This window comes from Crotalus tigris, unplaced genomic scaffold (genome assembly GCF_016545835.1).
Source record: "Crotalus tigris isolate CLP2741 ecotype Arizona unplaced genomic scaffold, ASM1654583v1 scf7180000019079.287715, whole genome shotgun sequence".
Classification (NCBI taxonomy): domain Eukaryota; kingdom Metazoa; phylum Chordata; class Lepidosauria; order Squamata; family Viperidae; genus Crotalus; species Crotalus tigris.
The window spans coordinates 9,712-25,869 of record NW_024097365.1 but is presented as its reverse complement, the minus strand read 5'-3'; the positions used below and the strand labels follow the sequence as shown (position 1 = coordinate 25,869).

Here is a 16,158-nt window from a genome sequence, read left to right as displayed (position 1 = left end):
TCTCCATGGCCAACTCACTCTAGGACAATTTGTCACAACTAACTCACTGCGGGAGAACTTGCCACAGGACAAAAATTACATAATATAGAAGAAGTGATGAAATGGAAGGATGCAAAAGAAGGGACAAAATGAAACGTGAATGACAACCATGAAAGCAATGTTTTAATTATTTCAAATAATTAAATAAAAGTGTTGAATTATCCTGTGATGAATTTTCCCGTGGCACGCTGGCCTTGGTGAGATGGCCACGGCCAGATGGCCCTCGTGAGTTGTCCCCTTCCAGGATTAGAACTCAGTGCCTCCTGTTTCGTTGCCTGGTACCTTCACTAGACCAAACTGGTTTTCATTTGTTCAAGAGACAAACAAAATGAGACTCTATACTTTTTTTAAAAAAAGGGCAGGTTGTATGAACCTTTTTATTTTAAGCAATAAAATGCAAATATTCAAGCATAAAGGGAAAAATGCTCAATTCTGTCCAGAGTTATGACATACTGGAGAAGTCTATAAAAAGCAAAAATGTTTTTATTGTTTCATGTTTCACAATCATATATATATGATTGTGTTGTTGAAGTTTTTGTTTCTGTAAAGTACTGAGAGTCCCAAGACTGCAAACTGCTGCTTTTAAGCTAAACCAGTGGTTCTCAACCTTCTTAATGCCGCGACCCCCAACCAGTCGTAAGTCGAGGGCTACTCAACCGGTTGTAAGTCGAGGACTACTCAGCTGGTGCAGCACCGTTTGCAGAATGGGACTTTTGGCGGGCTCAGCAGGGCAGAGACAGCCTGGACAATTCCTATTGGCTTTTGAAAGCCAATAGAATTAGACTCTATTCAAGAGAGTCTATTCTATTGGCTTTCAAAAGCCAATAGAATAAAAGGGAGTAGCACAGCTAAGGAAAAGGGGAAAAAAATGGCGGACTGCGTTGTTTGGCGACTCCCGTGAAATGGTCATTCGACCCCAAATGGGGTCGCGACCCACAGGTTGAGAACCACTGAGCTAAACAGTTAAAGAGAAATGTCAGCTGCCTTCATGCTGGACTGCTGTGAGGACAAAGCAGCGTCATGAGGACATGTCCTCTAACAGTGGTTAGCAAGGTGTCTTCATTCTATCATTAGAGGGACATGAAGATGACCCCCTTAGACTTATTAACTTTGGGAATTTCCAGTCCTTTGGCTTCATTAGGTCCCTCCCCCAATTGGGGTGATTGTTTGGGATTCTCCTTCAATTATCTGCTCTTTCTTCCAATTCAGTTTCAGAATCCAACCTGGGGCATATCATTGGCTGCGTTATTGGTCTTCTCCTGATGTGTGCGATTGTTGGGATCTTGGCATTCCTAAGTAAGTATCTTTTTTTGGGTGATGGGGAGAGTCCTCCCAACTCTCTCCCTTTGGGAGGCTTTTTCCGGGCTTCCTTCTGTTTTCTTGCCTTCAAAGGTTGTGGATGCTCCATCACTGGAGGCTTTTAAGAAGGGACTGGACAGCCATTGGTCTAAAATGATATAGGATCTCCTGCTTGAGCAGGGAGTTGGACTAATTGACCTCCAAGGTCGCTTCTAACTCTTGTTATTCTGTTATTTGATATTCCCAGCTATCTTTGGGAGTATCTCAGATCTCGGGCCCCTTGTCAGGGCTTCAGTCTCAACTCCGCTGAGTTTGAGGTTCCGACAGTCCTGTCTTCTTCTGAGTTGGGAAGAGGCATCATGGTTCTGTCTTTTTCAAAAGCTTTAGTGAAAGGGCAGCAGAGAAGAACTTCAGTGAAAATTCGCTGCTTCTCCTCCTCCCATTTCTCCTCCATTTCAGAGGCAGCAGGTCTCTCTTGGAGAAAATCAAGTGGTGTGTTTGTAATCTGTGGATTTTTCTGTGTCTGTTAATCGGTAGGAGAGATGGTGACTCACCACCTGTGAAGACTTTTCACAGACTCTCTCGGGACTCTTTCCCTACAGAGGGAGAGATTGGATGATCTCTGGCGGAGTTTTTTTTTCATTGATTTTTTTTTCCCCCTTGCAGTGAAACGTTGGAATGACTACAAAGCAGCACCAAGTGAGTGTTTTTCTCCTCTTTACATGTTAGCTGCAACTCAGAGCAGGGATCAGAGGCAGCATCAGATGAGGAGTGTGAATGTGTTTGTGTGAATCCAAAATGCCATTAGCAGCTCATGAAGTTGCAGAGGACCAAGAACTAAGCGGAGGAGGATGGCCCAGACTGTTCTTGTGAGTGGAGACCCCAAGAAGACACATCTGGTATGAAAAACTCACAAAACTATGAGGAGACCCCAAGAACTAAGCTGAGGAGGATGGGTCAGGCTGTTCTTGTTAGTGGAGACCCCAAGAAGAAACATCTGGTATGAGAACCTCACAAAACAATGAGGAGACCCCAAGAACTAAGCTGAGGAGGATGGGTCAGGCTGTTCTTGTGAGTGGAGACTGTAAGAAGAAACATCTGGTATGAGAAATTCTCAAAACAATGAGAAGACCCAGCTGAGTGTAAGATCCCTCTGACTGAGAAGCTGCTCTGTTTTCCAAGTGGGCGGAAAGGAAAGGCTTGACTATAACATGATCGGGAAGCTCTGGAAAAATAGTGATAAAAAGAGGCTTTTTGAGAAAAAAGGAGCTTTGGTGGATACCAGCTGGATGTCCTCTTGGTCTCCCGCCACAAGGCTCTTTTGAGTATGAACTGATTGGAAAAAGTAACTTTGGATCCATCTGTATTGTCAAGGAGTTGCATAACAGCTGTCCAGATGACATCGGAGACATTAACAAAACATTGCAGTATTTTTATATAAATAAATATATTTATCGTTCACATTTACAACAGTCTCGCTGTTTGAGGAAGTTGCATAACATTCTCAGAGACTCTTCCCATCCTGCTTACAATCTCTTTGGACTGTTGCCTTCTGGCAGAAGACATAGAACGTTTAAAACTCGGAGCACGCGTTTTCTGAATAGTTTTTAATCCCAGAGCTATAATTGCACTTAATAATGAACTAAAGGGCCACCATCACTGAATTGTTGGACAGTATTACTTGGTCTGTTGGGTGGATGTTTGGGTGCTTTTAGGGGTGGGGAATTGTGATGGGTGGGAGTGTGTTTGTGGATTATGTGTGTGGGACCTGGTCTGTGGGTGTCACGGAAATTTCATTGTATGTATATACACATACAATGACAATAAAGTTTATGAAGTCCTTGCCCTCATCCAGAAAGAGGAACGCAAGATAGTGAGAAATACAGGAATATCATGAGGCAAATCAAATAGTATACAGAACACACAGAAGAAAAAGGAGGGAAAGGGGAAATTCCCCCTTTATATTTATAGCAACCAATCAGAGCGTAGATTGCCTCATGCATGAGTCAGCATCCCCAACCAATCAACTATAACTGTGTATTCTGGCCTATTGTACATTCTATTATTCCAGCTACTACTGTAAATTCAATATGCTAACACACCTTCAATTTATAGCCAGACATCATTTAAACCAAATTGTTTTATTAGATCCTTGTGTTTTTGTCTACTTAATGGTTTTGTCATGAGGTCAGCTAAATTGTTTTCTGATGAAAAATAAATAAAATCTGTTACATTTTCTTTCACTTCTTCCCTGACATTATTTTATATCAACATGCTTGCTTCTGGTTTTCATTCTCTCTCCCTGTTGCCATTTGTGTATACGTTGTGTTATCTTCAAATACTGGTATAGCTCCTTTCAATTCACTATCCAGATTTTTTAATAATTGTATAAACCATGTTGTCTCTGAACAAAATTCTGATAATACCATGAATTCCTTTTTAGCTGTGGATATGGCAACTGAAAGCAAATTTGGCCCCTCCCATTAATGGAGATAGAGAGCCAATTAAATCAGCCTGTACTAACTGAACAATCCTTTCAGATTTCCTATCACATCTTTTACTGACAGGGTATGTCTTTGATTTTGTCTCCTTGCATATAGCACAATCCAAATAATTGTCACAATCATTCACAGTCACACCTACAGCCAGGTCAGGCATTTTCTGCAATACTTTAACCTTGCATGACCCAGCCTCCTGTGTAATATATGTGCACACCCATTGGTTCATTAGAAAAGATAGTCTGCACACTGCCACCACTTTCCGTGTGGTTCAAAATATATACATTATTCAGTTTCAGACCTTGTGCACACACCCTGTTAATTCCTTATGACCTTGCATGTATCCTTTGCAAAAATTACTTCCTGCCCTTCATTGACTAAGCAAGACACACTCAGCGAATAGTGATATTTGTAGTAAATCTGCTACACCTAAAACCTTATCAAACGACTTACCAATTGTTGTTGTTAGTTGTGAAGTCGTGTCCAATCCATCGCGACCCATGGACAATGTTCCTTCAGGCCTTCCTGTCCTCTACCATCTTCTGGAGTCCATTTAAGGTCACACCTACTGCTTCAGGGACTCCATCCATCCATCTCATTCTCTGTCATCCCCTTCTTCTATTGCCCTCAATCTTTCCCAGCATTAGGCTCTTCTCCAGTGAATCCTTCCTTCTCATTAGGTAGCCAAAGTACCTGAGTTTCAACTTCAGGATCTGGCCTTCTAAAGAGCAGTCAGGGTTGATCTCCTCTAGGACTGACCGGTTTGATCGCCTTGCAATCCAGGGGACTCGCAGGAGTCTTCTCCAGCACCATAGTTCAAAGGCACTCAGCTTTTCTTATGGTGTTTTGTGCTCAGCCTTTCTTATGGTCGACTTACCAATACATGGTACATATACTGTTCTTTCTCCCTGTACAAATGATTACCATTTCCCAGGCTTACATATTCCTGGTCAGCTGGTTCCAGACTAGGAAAAAGTTATGGATTATTTACAGTATGCTCACTTTCCCCACTGTCCCAAAACCAAATGTCTTTAGTGTCTTTGTTTTTTGCCTTCACCACAGAAATCTCTGTCCCTTCTTCAGTTATTGTGCTGTCTCTTTCCTATTTGTATCTTTTAGTCATCCTCCCGGGCAATTTCTCTGGATATGTTGAATGGATCCACGGGCAAAGCAGCGTTTCATTACACACACTTTCTCTTCCACCTTGTTCTCTCCTTGGAATGTGGCTCCTTTCTGTCTAAGCTGTAAATTGCTCTCATTTCTCCCGCTTCTCTTTTCTGTTCTTTCTCCAAAAGCTGTAAATATCTCTCTTTTCTCCCGCTTCTCTAATCTTTTCTGTTCTTCCTCCAAAAGTCTCCCAGTTACATAACTCATAGTTAACTCACATTCGTTCATGGACTGAGGCTTGCTATTAATACATCCCATGTGTCATCAAGAGCAGGGCTTTTCAACCTTTTCACCCATTATACCACTTTTAGCATATGGCAATATCCGAGTACCACCAGTCGCCTAGCAAGATGTCAAAAACTTGATGACCCCCCCCCCAAAAAGGAAAAAAATGATAAAGTACAGGTAGTCCTCGACTAACAACAGTTCGCTTAGTGACTCTTCAAAGTTACAATGGCACTGAAAAAAGTGCCCCCTAAGCCACAGCCGAGCAAGACACCTGCCTGCCCACCTGGCGGCGCTCTTCCTCCTGTCCAAGGTTTTCATTGTTGTGAGGATTGGCAGTGGGGGTGGGGTGGGGGGGGTGTTTGGTTTTTATTCCCCCCATCTGATGGATGGTTGCAGCAGGTTTTGGTCAGTTCACATGACCCTGGGACACTGTGACTGTCATAAATACGAATCAGTTGCCAAGCATCTGAATGTAAATCACAAGACCCTGGAGAGGCTGCAACATTCCAGCTGATTGGTGCTTCTTCAGGGCTCAGCAGAAGCGCCAGGATCAGCGCCGAGCTCCAGCTTGAGCCTGGTGCTGATCCTGGCGCTTCCGCTGAGCCCCGACAGCCCTGCAGCTCCAGCCGTCTCTCGCTCAGGCTTGTGCGGTGCTGCCACCGGTTCAGCTCATTCCCCTCCCCCGCTACCACTTTTCTAGGATGGTCGCGTATCACCTGCCAGGTGCCAATGTACCATAGGTGGTACCCGTACCACTGGTTGAAAAGCCTTGATCAAGAGAACTCAGTACAACATACACTCTGTTTGCTTCTGAAAATGCCATTCCTTGCTATTTTAATTAAAAGAAGGTTTTTTCTCATGAATTGGAGGTGATCTGACAAAACTTTCTCCAGACTGTAGCCTGGCTCTGTACAGTTTTCTGGTGAGAGTTATTTTACTATTTGCCATCTCAGTTACATAAATTCTGTGTAAGGCAAGCCAGCATTCTCTAGCATATGCATTAGCTGACTATTTTCCAAGGAGAAAATTGTGCTGGGTAGTGCTTTTTCATTTTGCTTTTGCTCTTCCTCATTGACATGTGCTGGAGCAGTGGTTCTCAACCTTTCTAATGCCGTGACCCCATAATACAGTTCCCCATGTTGTGGTGACCCCCAAGTGGGTGTGGCCACCAGTAAGAGGGAGTAGGACAGCTAGGGAAAAGGGAAAAAAATGGCAGACAGCGTGGTTTGGCGACCCCCGTGAAATGATCGTTCGACCCCAAATGGGGTCCCGACCCACAGGTTGAGAACCACTGTGCTGGAGGATTGCTTACAACTGTTCACAAATCCTCCTTCCACAACAACATTTTCCATTTTTAAGCTCCATGAGAGATAATTCATCTCATTAAGATGAGCCAAAGGAAATCCTCCTCCCATTCCTACAACAGATAGCATTATGTTGTCTACACAGGCCAATCTACCTCAGGCTCATGAAAAATCTTTCACCATCTCATTGATGATGAGAGCTAAGTAGCTTGAAATAGCTATGCCACTCTCCCTTTAACTCTTTGTTAGCAATCCAAACGTAACATAAAAATGATTGTCGCAGTAATGACTGCTGCCTGTGGATAGCCCTAGATTGGGCTGATACAGGCAAAAGATAAATAAGCCGAGGTGGCGCAGCAGTTAGAGTGTAGTACTGCAGGCCACTTTAGCTGACTGTGTTCAGCAGGTCAGCGGTTCAAATCTCACCGGCTCAAGGTTGACTCAGCCTTCCATCCTTCCGAGGTAGGTAAAATGAGGACCCAGATTGTTGGGGGCAATGTAAATATATATATACATCTCTTACTGGTGTACACCGCTTAGAGAGTGCTTGCACTTAAAGCAGTATATAAGTCTCATAAATAAATAAATAAATAAATTTCTTCTTCCCATATTTGGGCCGACAGGGTGCATTGTAAAAAAAAAAGAAAACACTCAAGACACACAAATATATATATATATATATATACATGTATGTATGTGTGTGCCTATATATACACACACACATACATACATGTATCCCATACATATATATGTATATACACATAAATATTAATCTGTCCATATACATATTCAGCATTCTTTCTTAGGTCTCTTAGCTAAAGCAGCTTGATTTTAAACCTTTTGAATGTATTTGAGTGTGTGTGTGTGTGTGTGTGAGAGAGAGAGAGAGAGGGGGGGGGGGTCAGAAAGATTTGAGTTTTTTCATTTCCTCCTATCAGCCAAGAGACTGACCTTCCCACTTTTCTTTCATTTCTAGCAAGTTACAAAGGATCCAACAGTTCAGACTGGGGTAAGTCACAGGGAGGCCCCCTGAAATAAAAAGAGCCATTCTGCTTCCTATCAAGACCTTTTGGCAGGGAGGGGAGAAAGAGAGAGCCCCCCCCATTTTTAGAGGGTCTCCTAATACATCCTCCGTGTGCTCCTTCTATGAGCAGTTCTGGTGAAACCAAATATATTTGGACAGGACTGGAACAAAAGATTTATAAATCAGTTTTGGTCACCACGATGTAAAAAAGATGTTGAGGCCCTAGAAAGAGTACAGAGAAGAGCAACAAAGATGATTAGGGGACTGGAGGCTAAAATATATAAGGAACGGTTGCTAGAATTGGGTATGTCTAGTTTAACGAAGAGAAGGACGAGGGGGGACATGATAGCAGTATTCCAATATCTCAGGGGCTGCCCCAAAGAAGAGGGAGTCAAGCTATTCTCCAAAGCGCCTGAAGGCAGGACAAGAAGCAACGGGTGGAAACTAACCAAGGAGAGAAGCAACCTAGAAGTAAGGAGAAATTTCCTGACAGTTAAAACAATTAACCAGTGGAACAACCTGCCTCCAGAAGCAGTGAATGCTCCAAAACTGGAGGTTTTTTAGAAGAGACTGGACAGCCATTTGTCTGAAATGGTGTAGAGTTTCCTGCCTGAGTATGGGGTTGGACTAGATGATCTCCAAGGTCCCTTCCAACTTTTATTATTATTGTTGTTGTTTTGTTGTTACTACTACTACTACTACTACTACTACTACTACTACTACTACTACTACTACTACTACTACTACTACTACTACTACTACTATTGAGATTGAGTCTTAAATTGGTAAGGTCATTTCTCATATTTTTCCATCCATTATAATTAAGAGATTGATGGGAAAATTGTGTTTTTTTTCCCCAAAGGACAATTGTTCATGAAGAATTAACATTAACATTAATTAGCATTAATTTACCTCAGCATATGAATAGTATAGGACAGGGTAGGCAACCTTGGCTTTTTTATGACTTGTGGACTTCAACTCCCAGAATTCCTGAATCAGCGTGGCTGGTTCAGGAATTCTGGGTATTGAAGTCCACAAGTCATAAAAGAGCCAAGGTTGCCTACCCTGGTATAGGAGAAAAGGTTCCTCATGGAAAAAGGACAAATGGAAAAATACTGATTTTTGTTTGTTTGTTTGTTTATCCCGAGGGGCCACCAAAGTCTCCATTTTCCTTCAATTCTGATAGTTTTGTTCTCACTTTGTTCTTGCTCCCCCTTTCACTCTGTACAAAATCCAGGGCTTCACTTGATTCTCACCTCCTCTCTTTTTCCTTGATTTCTAACCATGTTACAGAATTCACTTTTCTTCGCCCTGGTTTGTTCCTGCAGAGGAGAAAGGGAAAAACTCTCTCCCTGTTGGATGTCCACCCTCCTTCATTCAGGCAGAGAAGGTAGCCTAAGAGCCTGCAGGGCACCCCCTTTTGGAGCAAAGAGCCCCTTGGTCCTAGGGCAGGGAAATATTTTATTTATTTTATTTTATTTTTAAAATTTATAAGCCGCCCCACTTTCGAAGGACCCTGGGCGGCTAACAATAAAAAACACATAAAACATAACAAAACAAACAGTACAAAGACAGTCATCCAGGGGTCAGGTTTTATAAACCCCAGGCCTGCCGGAAAAGCCAGGTCTTAAGTAGCTTACGAAAGACCAACAGGGTGGGAGCGGTCCTAATCTCCAAGGGGAGCTGGTTCCAAATCGTGGGCGCCATCACAGAGAAGGCCCTCCTCCGTGGCCCCGCCAAATGGCACTGCTTGGCCGACGGGACCCGAAGGAGGCCCAGCCTGTGGGATCTAACCGGATGAAGGGAACTATGAGGTAGTAGGAGGTCTCGCAAATAGCCTGGCCCTGAGTCATATAGGGCTTTAAAGGTAATGACCAACACAAATAGGCAAACCGCTGGCAATGCCAAGATCCCCAGCGGTTAGAGACCATTCGGGTGGCACGGCCTGGTCTCCTTTGAGAAATGCGTGAAGCTTAGAGGTCGAATGGTGAAGAGAGAGAGGACCAGGCAGAGACTCATTCTGTGTTTTTCTCTCCAATGCAGGGAGCAACCAGGCCATTTAGCAGCCCCCTCGCAGGTGAGTGGACTGTTGGGGGTTGTATGGGGGGGAGGAGAGAGCTTTGAGGTTGAATGACCAAGGATGGTGAAGATATTTTGGGGAAATCCCTCTTCTTTCTATTATTCATCTCAAACACTGAAGGGTGAAGAGTTTGGGGGAGAAGAGCCGAGGTGGCGCAGCAGTTAGAGTGCATTGCAGGCCACTTTAGCTGACTGTGTTCAGCAGGTCAGCGGTTCAAATCTCACCGGCTCAAGGTTGACTCAGATTGTTGGGGGCAATGTAAAATATATATATATATATATATATATATATATATATATATATATATATATATATATATATATATATATATATATACACATTGCTTACTGGTGTACACCGCTTAGAGAGTGCTTGCACTTAAAGCGGTATATAAGTCTCATAAATAAATAAATAAATAAGAAGAGGGGCTGTGGGAAGGGGTCTGCCTGCCCCCAAACTTTTAATCTCCAAGGCCAGACTCCCAGGATCTAACTGGATGAGGAGGCTCAGAGAACAACAGAGGGGAGATTGGAGCGTCCCCAGTGTAAGCGGGAGGGAGGGGGGAAATGAAGGACTTCTTAAGGGTCCTGCAGTCATGGATGGAGAGGGGGCTTCTCTCCCATCCTAGCCTGACTGAGAATACCACCCTCCAGATGCTGAAGGAAGACCTGGGCTCTCTGGAGGCTGTGAATCCTTTTGCGCTTTTCTCTGGGGCAAAATTGACTTGAACTGAGGTTCTCACCCACCTCAGGAGCCATTCCCAGCCCTGCCCCTTCCCTCTTGTAACTCTGAAAATCCCACCCACCTGATCCCTCCCTAGAGCAGTGGTTCTCAACCTGTGGGTCGGGACCTCATTTGGGGTCGAACGACCATTTCACGGGGGTCACCAAACAATGCTGTCCACCATTTTTTCCCCTTTGGCCATGCCCCTGGCACCCGATGATGTATAAGTGGTTGGGGGTCACCACAACATGGGGAACTGTATTATGGGGTCGCGGCATTAGAAAGGTTGAGAACCACTGCCCTAGAGGCTGCTGCTTCTGCTCCTTCCCTGGGCTGAACTTTGCTGATCCCTCAGCCTGGACATTGGGATTCCTCCTCTTGGCTCCCTCCCAGACGGACCCTGCCTGCTTTTTCCCTCCTCTCTGCAGCACGGATGGACAGTCCCAGCATAAGGAGAGAAGAAAGGACTCTTCCCTCAAGATGGCATGTTGAACGGTCAGGGATTCTTTTTCTCCCTCTGATGAACAGCTGATTTTGCCACCAAAGCTGGTCATTTGGTGGCTTTGCTCCTGGTTTTTTGAAGGAGAAAGATCCAGGATGACTTCTGGACGATCATCGGCGGCGGGGGGAGGGGGGGGGGTGTTTGTCTGGATGCTTGCAAAGAGCCATCTCGATATGTAATTTTTTGCATCTTTTCCCTTCAGCTGCTTGTCTTTCTTAAGCATGCCTGGGTTTTAATTGCATTTTTTGAATGTTTACAATTTTTTGATTTATGACTAGTTGACTTCTAACTTATTTTATAAGGCCTAACTAGACATTTACGGCCTTACATTACATCTACAGAGGATTATACTATGAATTTTGCTTTTTTCTAGTTTTTTTTTTCTTTTTTTAAAAAAGAGCCTTGAAAACTACCTTTTAATTTTTGATGCGAAAATTCCCCTTTCTTTAACTCTGAGACGGGGAAAAAAATCGCCTTTCCCTATGGGAGCTGATACAACTTATCTACTTCTGTTCATCTTCAAGCCATCAAGAAGTAGGTTATGATCTACACCAGGGCTTTTCAACTGGTGGTAGACATACCACCTGTGGCACCTGGCACATAGCAGGTGGTACGCAGCCCTGCCCAGTTCAGCCCCGGGTAGCGGAAGAGGGAACAAGCCAAAGTAGCGCAGACTTGCCCTGAGAGAGTCTTTAGGAGCTGCAGGGCTGCTTGGGGCAAGGCAAAGGCCTCGGATCGGCACTTCCGGCACACCAGGAACAGAAAGGAGGAGAAGGGGGGTGGAGACAGGAAGGGATATAAAAGGAGGCAGTTTGGGTGGCAGAGGGAAAGACAAAAAGACACAGCCATGGGAGAAGGAGAAAGAGTCAGATGGAGCTGCACCAAAGGTAAAAGGAGGAGGAGGAGGTGGAGGAGCAGGAGGAGGAGGATGGACGAGAGAAGAGAGGACAAAAAACAGGCTGGGCGCACAAACAGGTGGTAGCGACAAACTAAGAAACGCAGCTGGGGAAGAGTGGCAGCATGAGAGTACGCTACCTGCGCTACACCACCCAGCCTCTCCCCCAGCCTGCCCAATTTCAGCAGGTAGCAGCGTGTTCTCCCTGTGCGGAGAGACTGGGCCGGATGAGGCGAACCGGCAACAAGCTGAACCTGCCTGGGCATGCACAGAGGAGGCGGCGAGTGCATGTGCCTGATCCCTGGCATCCTGGGTGAAAGGGAAGCACTGAACACGGTCAGCCTACATGGCAAAACAGTCACTTGGGATGCTAGGCGCATGTGTTCGCCGCTGCCTCTGCATCTGCCCAGGCAGGTTTAGGGATGCCTGTTTTTCTTCCTCCCTCATTACAAATATCTTCCCGCCACTCTGCTCTTAACGCTGTGTATATTGTCCAGCAATATACAGTGGCCTTTCAAGCCATGGCCACTGGCAGCACAGCCACCAGTCGTGCTGGCGGCCTGTCCCCCTTCCCTTGTCTTTCAGTTCATCAGAGAGTTCTTTGTGTAACCATGTTGGTTTGTTCTTGCATTTCTTTTTCAGTGGTAGTGAGCTGGACTGGACTTTTATAATAATATTTTTCTGAGTTTCCCAAGTTTCTTGAGTTCTTTTTCCCTTTAAGATTTTCATCTATGGAATCCTTCCCAAGGTCCTTCTGAATTTGTTAAAATAAGCTGTTTTTTTAGTCAAAGACTTTGAATTCTAATATGACATGGTCACTCAACTTGAAAGTTCCGGCATCTTCATCCCCTTCTATCACTTCTTCTCTGTTACTAAGAATAAGTATAGCTGTCCTTCTAGTTACTTCCTCTAACTTTTGGATGACAAAGTTGTCAGCTAGGTTAGTTAGTAACTTATTCAATCTCCCACGATGCAGAATTCGTCTCCCAGTTGATGTCAGGGTAGTTAAAGTCCCCAGTTACTACTATGGCGTGTTTCCTACATAACATTTGTTAACTGGTTAGCAAAAAGTTCAATTAATTCTTCTGCTTGGTTGGGTGGCCTGTAGTATACACCTAGGGCAGTGGTTCTCAACCTTTTTAATGCCGCGACCCCAACCGGTCGTAAGTCGAGGACTACTCAACTGGTCGTAAGTCGAGGACTACTCAGCTGGTGCAGCACCGTTGGCAGAATGGGACTTTTGGAGGGCTCAGCAGGGCAGAGACAGCCTGGACAATTCCTATTGGCTTTTGAAAGCCAATAGAATTAGACTCTATTCAAGAGAGTCTATTCTACTGGCTTTCAAAAGCCAATAGAATAAAAGGGAGTAGCACAGCTAAGGAAAAGGGGGAAAAAATGGCAGACTGCATTGTTTGGCGACCCCCGTGAAATGGTCATTCGACCCCAAATGGGGTCCCGACCCACAGGTTGAGAACCACTGACCTAGGGCAATGTCATTCTTTTTTCCTTATATTGACCCATATTGCATTTTAGGAGGCTTTCATTCTTGGTTTCTGCATTTCTGTAGAGGTGTAGTAATCTCTTACATATAATGCAATCCCCACCTCCTCTTAGGTTAAGTCTGTTTCCTTTGAACAGTTTGAATTCTTCCACCAGTATATTCCAGTCATGAGTTTCATCCCACCAGGTTTCAGTAATATAATACTTGCACTTTGGATTTTAACTGCACTGCTGTTTAACCTGTTAACAATGTTTTCTTTCATACATGTAATGTATGATAGGTGAAATAGGTTGCAAATAAATGTGCAAGCTTATAAAGTTCAGACCTGCTTTGCAAGGGGGGAACCCAGTATTCAACTAGGACAGTGTTTCTCAACCTTGACAATTTTAAGGCATGTGGACTTCAACTCCCAGAATTTCACAGCCAGCATTGCTGGCTGTGAAATTCTGGGAGTTGAAGTCCACGTGCCTTAAAATTGTCAAGGTTGAGAAACACTGAACTAGGGGCGATATTTAGTGATTTTATCCTTTTTTAATTCACTTTTTTTCAAATCTTTTTGTTTAGCTTTGTTTTATCTAATTTTTCTCTTCTGGATTTTGTATTTTCATCTTTTGAATGAAATAGAAAATTGTCAAGAAAAAAGAAAGGGGAGCGGAAAGAAGAGGGGAATCAAACTTCTTCTGAATTAAGCTGGACTCTTAGGAGAAGCCTTTGAGGACCTTTCACAAGATGCTGGAACCAGGCTATATTTGGGTCTTTTCTCGTTGCTTTTCTCGTTGAATCAATAACATTTTGTACTACGACTGAGGAACAGAGGAGAAAAGAAAATCTTATGCGTGCATTACAATGGAATGAAAATGAATCATACTGGGCTTAGCAAATATTATTTTTATATTATTGTATAATGCATAACAGTAATCTTCAATAATTTCTTTAAAGTGCATTCTAAGGTATCTGACTTAAAATAGTTAATATATTTTAATTTAAAAATAAAAATTGCATCGTTAATGGACTATATATTTGATCATCCAAGTTGGACAAACAATCATTATACCGACTATAGCATTCACTTTTTTTTCAGATTTTTTTCCAGATTGCCATTAATGGGATTTTCATGATGTGGAAAAATGAAGGGTGAGATTGATTGCATAGCCAGGCTGCTTCTCCACTAATCATTGCACACATAGTGCAAGAATGCCAAAATTGCTTGCTGAAAATAAATGGTTTTGTTTTCTTCTGACCAGAGTTGCTGCCTATTTTGGGGTGTTTGGAAATAGGAGGGATTTTAACCTCCTTGTTGCTCAGAGACCCCAACTTCACTTCAGAAGAGGAAAAATCAAGGCAATACTTTGAAGGAACAAGAATTGAGGCGGCTCCTGTGTTGAGTCCGTGGCGGGAAACAGACACGAGAAGCAGCTGGAGTTCTCAGTTTCTTTTTATTCAGCGTTCAGCTTACAGAAGATGGCTTCAGCCTCGCCTAAACGCCTCGCAGCCTCTTAAGTAGGCAACTCCCGGGTAAATGGGTTACTTTTTCCCGCGCCAGCACCCGCGCATGCGCATGGCGCTGGCGACAGCCTGTCTGGTCCCGGGCAGCCTTGCACCTGCCCGGGACTGCCTGCAAACGCCCGAGCCGTTTGCAAAGGCTCGGGACATAACACCCCTTTCCCCCGGGCTAAAACTACTATCAACATACAACATTTATTTATATGACATTTTGCTCCCCAGTACTCCCACTGTTTACTGGCTTTTGCCTTGCCAGCAATGTTATGTAATCTTCTAGGTACTTAGGAGATTTCTTTGCTCTCTGTGACCTTCTTAGCTGTGGATTACTGGCATAAGTCCCCTGACTGGAGGGAGGCGTGAGCCTGTTCTCTCTATTGTGCCCTGGTGTCTTCCAAGGACTGTGCCCCGATGCCTGGCCTGCTTGCTTGCCCACCGGGCTCGTCAGGCCAGGGCTTCTGTTGCTTTGTGACCTGGTTGACCTACCTAGCTGTAGACCCTCGGGCCCTTGAAGTGATAGCCGCTGCTGGGCGTCTCTGTAGAACCTCCTAGGTCAGTCCAAGACCTGTCAGGAGGCTGTCCATTCCCTGAACCCCATTCTGTGTTCGGGCTCGTGTGGGTTTCTGTACTCTCCCAAAACTCAGGTGTCCCCTGATTTGTGCTAGGGGTGTTGTAGTCGGGACTTGGTTCCTCGACTAGCTCTGTGTATGTTGGACCCTCTGTAGGATTTGGGGTAAGGTCAGGCCAACTTTGGGGATTGTGTGCCAGCTCTCTTGCGGGGAATGATTTGTTGGGATGCCCCCGGGTATCCTCCGTGACTGGAGTGCTGTGTGACGTGTGTGGAAAGTGAGTATGCCCCCGGGGTGACTCCCTGGCTGGAGTAGGCGTGGATGCCTGTGGGTAAGCTCCATGACTTCCTTTTCGGAGCAATTGCGGAATCTTGGGACGGGCCGTTTGTGGCTCCCTCAGTGGAGATGGGCAGTAACTCTTGCCCTTCCCTTTGCTCCAAAGGGTCCCCCCTCCCCCCTGGAAAAGACCCAGGAGTCTCATCAGAAAAGTCCCGCCTAGAGCGGAGTTGGTCGATGTGCCGACGCAGGACACGACCGTTGTCCAGGGCACCTCGTAGGAGAGAGGACCTGTGACCTGACACAGAACGGGGACCCATGAGCGGGGACCATGACCAGGCCCGTAATTGCGAGCCCAAACCGGGGCACCCACAAGTAGTTGTCTAGGTGCCCTAGGATGTGAGGTAGATGAAGGCAGTCTGTCCGGATGCAACCGTGTCAAGTCTAGTAGTAAGTTGCGCCCCCACGAGTTCAGCTGGACTTCTCCCTGTAGAAGTGGACGTGTGGTGCGATAAGAAAGGAGAAAGTCAGCCAACCTGTGATGCCAGTCCCC

General features: G+C 44.8%; 1 protein-coding gene across 4 annotated transcripts in view; it reads left to right on the top strand.

The window, feature by feature from the left end:
- The window catches only part of LOC120315356 (major histocompatibility complex class I-related gene protein-like), a 33,333-nt gene extending 18,833 nt beyond the window's left edge, over positions 1 to 14,500 (top strand). The window contains exons 5-10 of one of the 4 annotated variants that reach the window (XR_005558665.1): positions 1,249 to 1,335; positions 2,005 to 2,037; positions 7,512 to 7,544; positions 9,603 to 9,636; positions 10,791 to 10,857; positions 13,885 to 14,500. Coding sequence is in view for 3 of the 4 variants with exons in the window: in XM_039359588.1 (XP_039215522.1) it covers positions 1,249 to 1,335; positions 2,005 to 2,129 (212 nt within the window). In the remaining variant the exon portion in view is untranslated. Of the gene's footprint in view, positions 1 to 1,248; positions 1,336 to 2,004; positions 3,042 to 7,511; positions 7,545 to 9,602; positions 9,637 to 10,790; positions 10,858 to 13,884 lie in introns of those variants that run through there. The other 3 variants (XM_039359589.1, XM_039359590.1, XM_039359588.1) reach the window with 3 other exon arrangements.
- Positions 14,501 to 16,158: the final 1,658 nt, after the last annotated feature.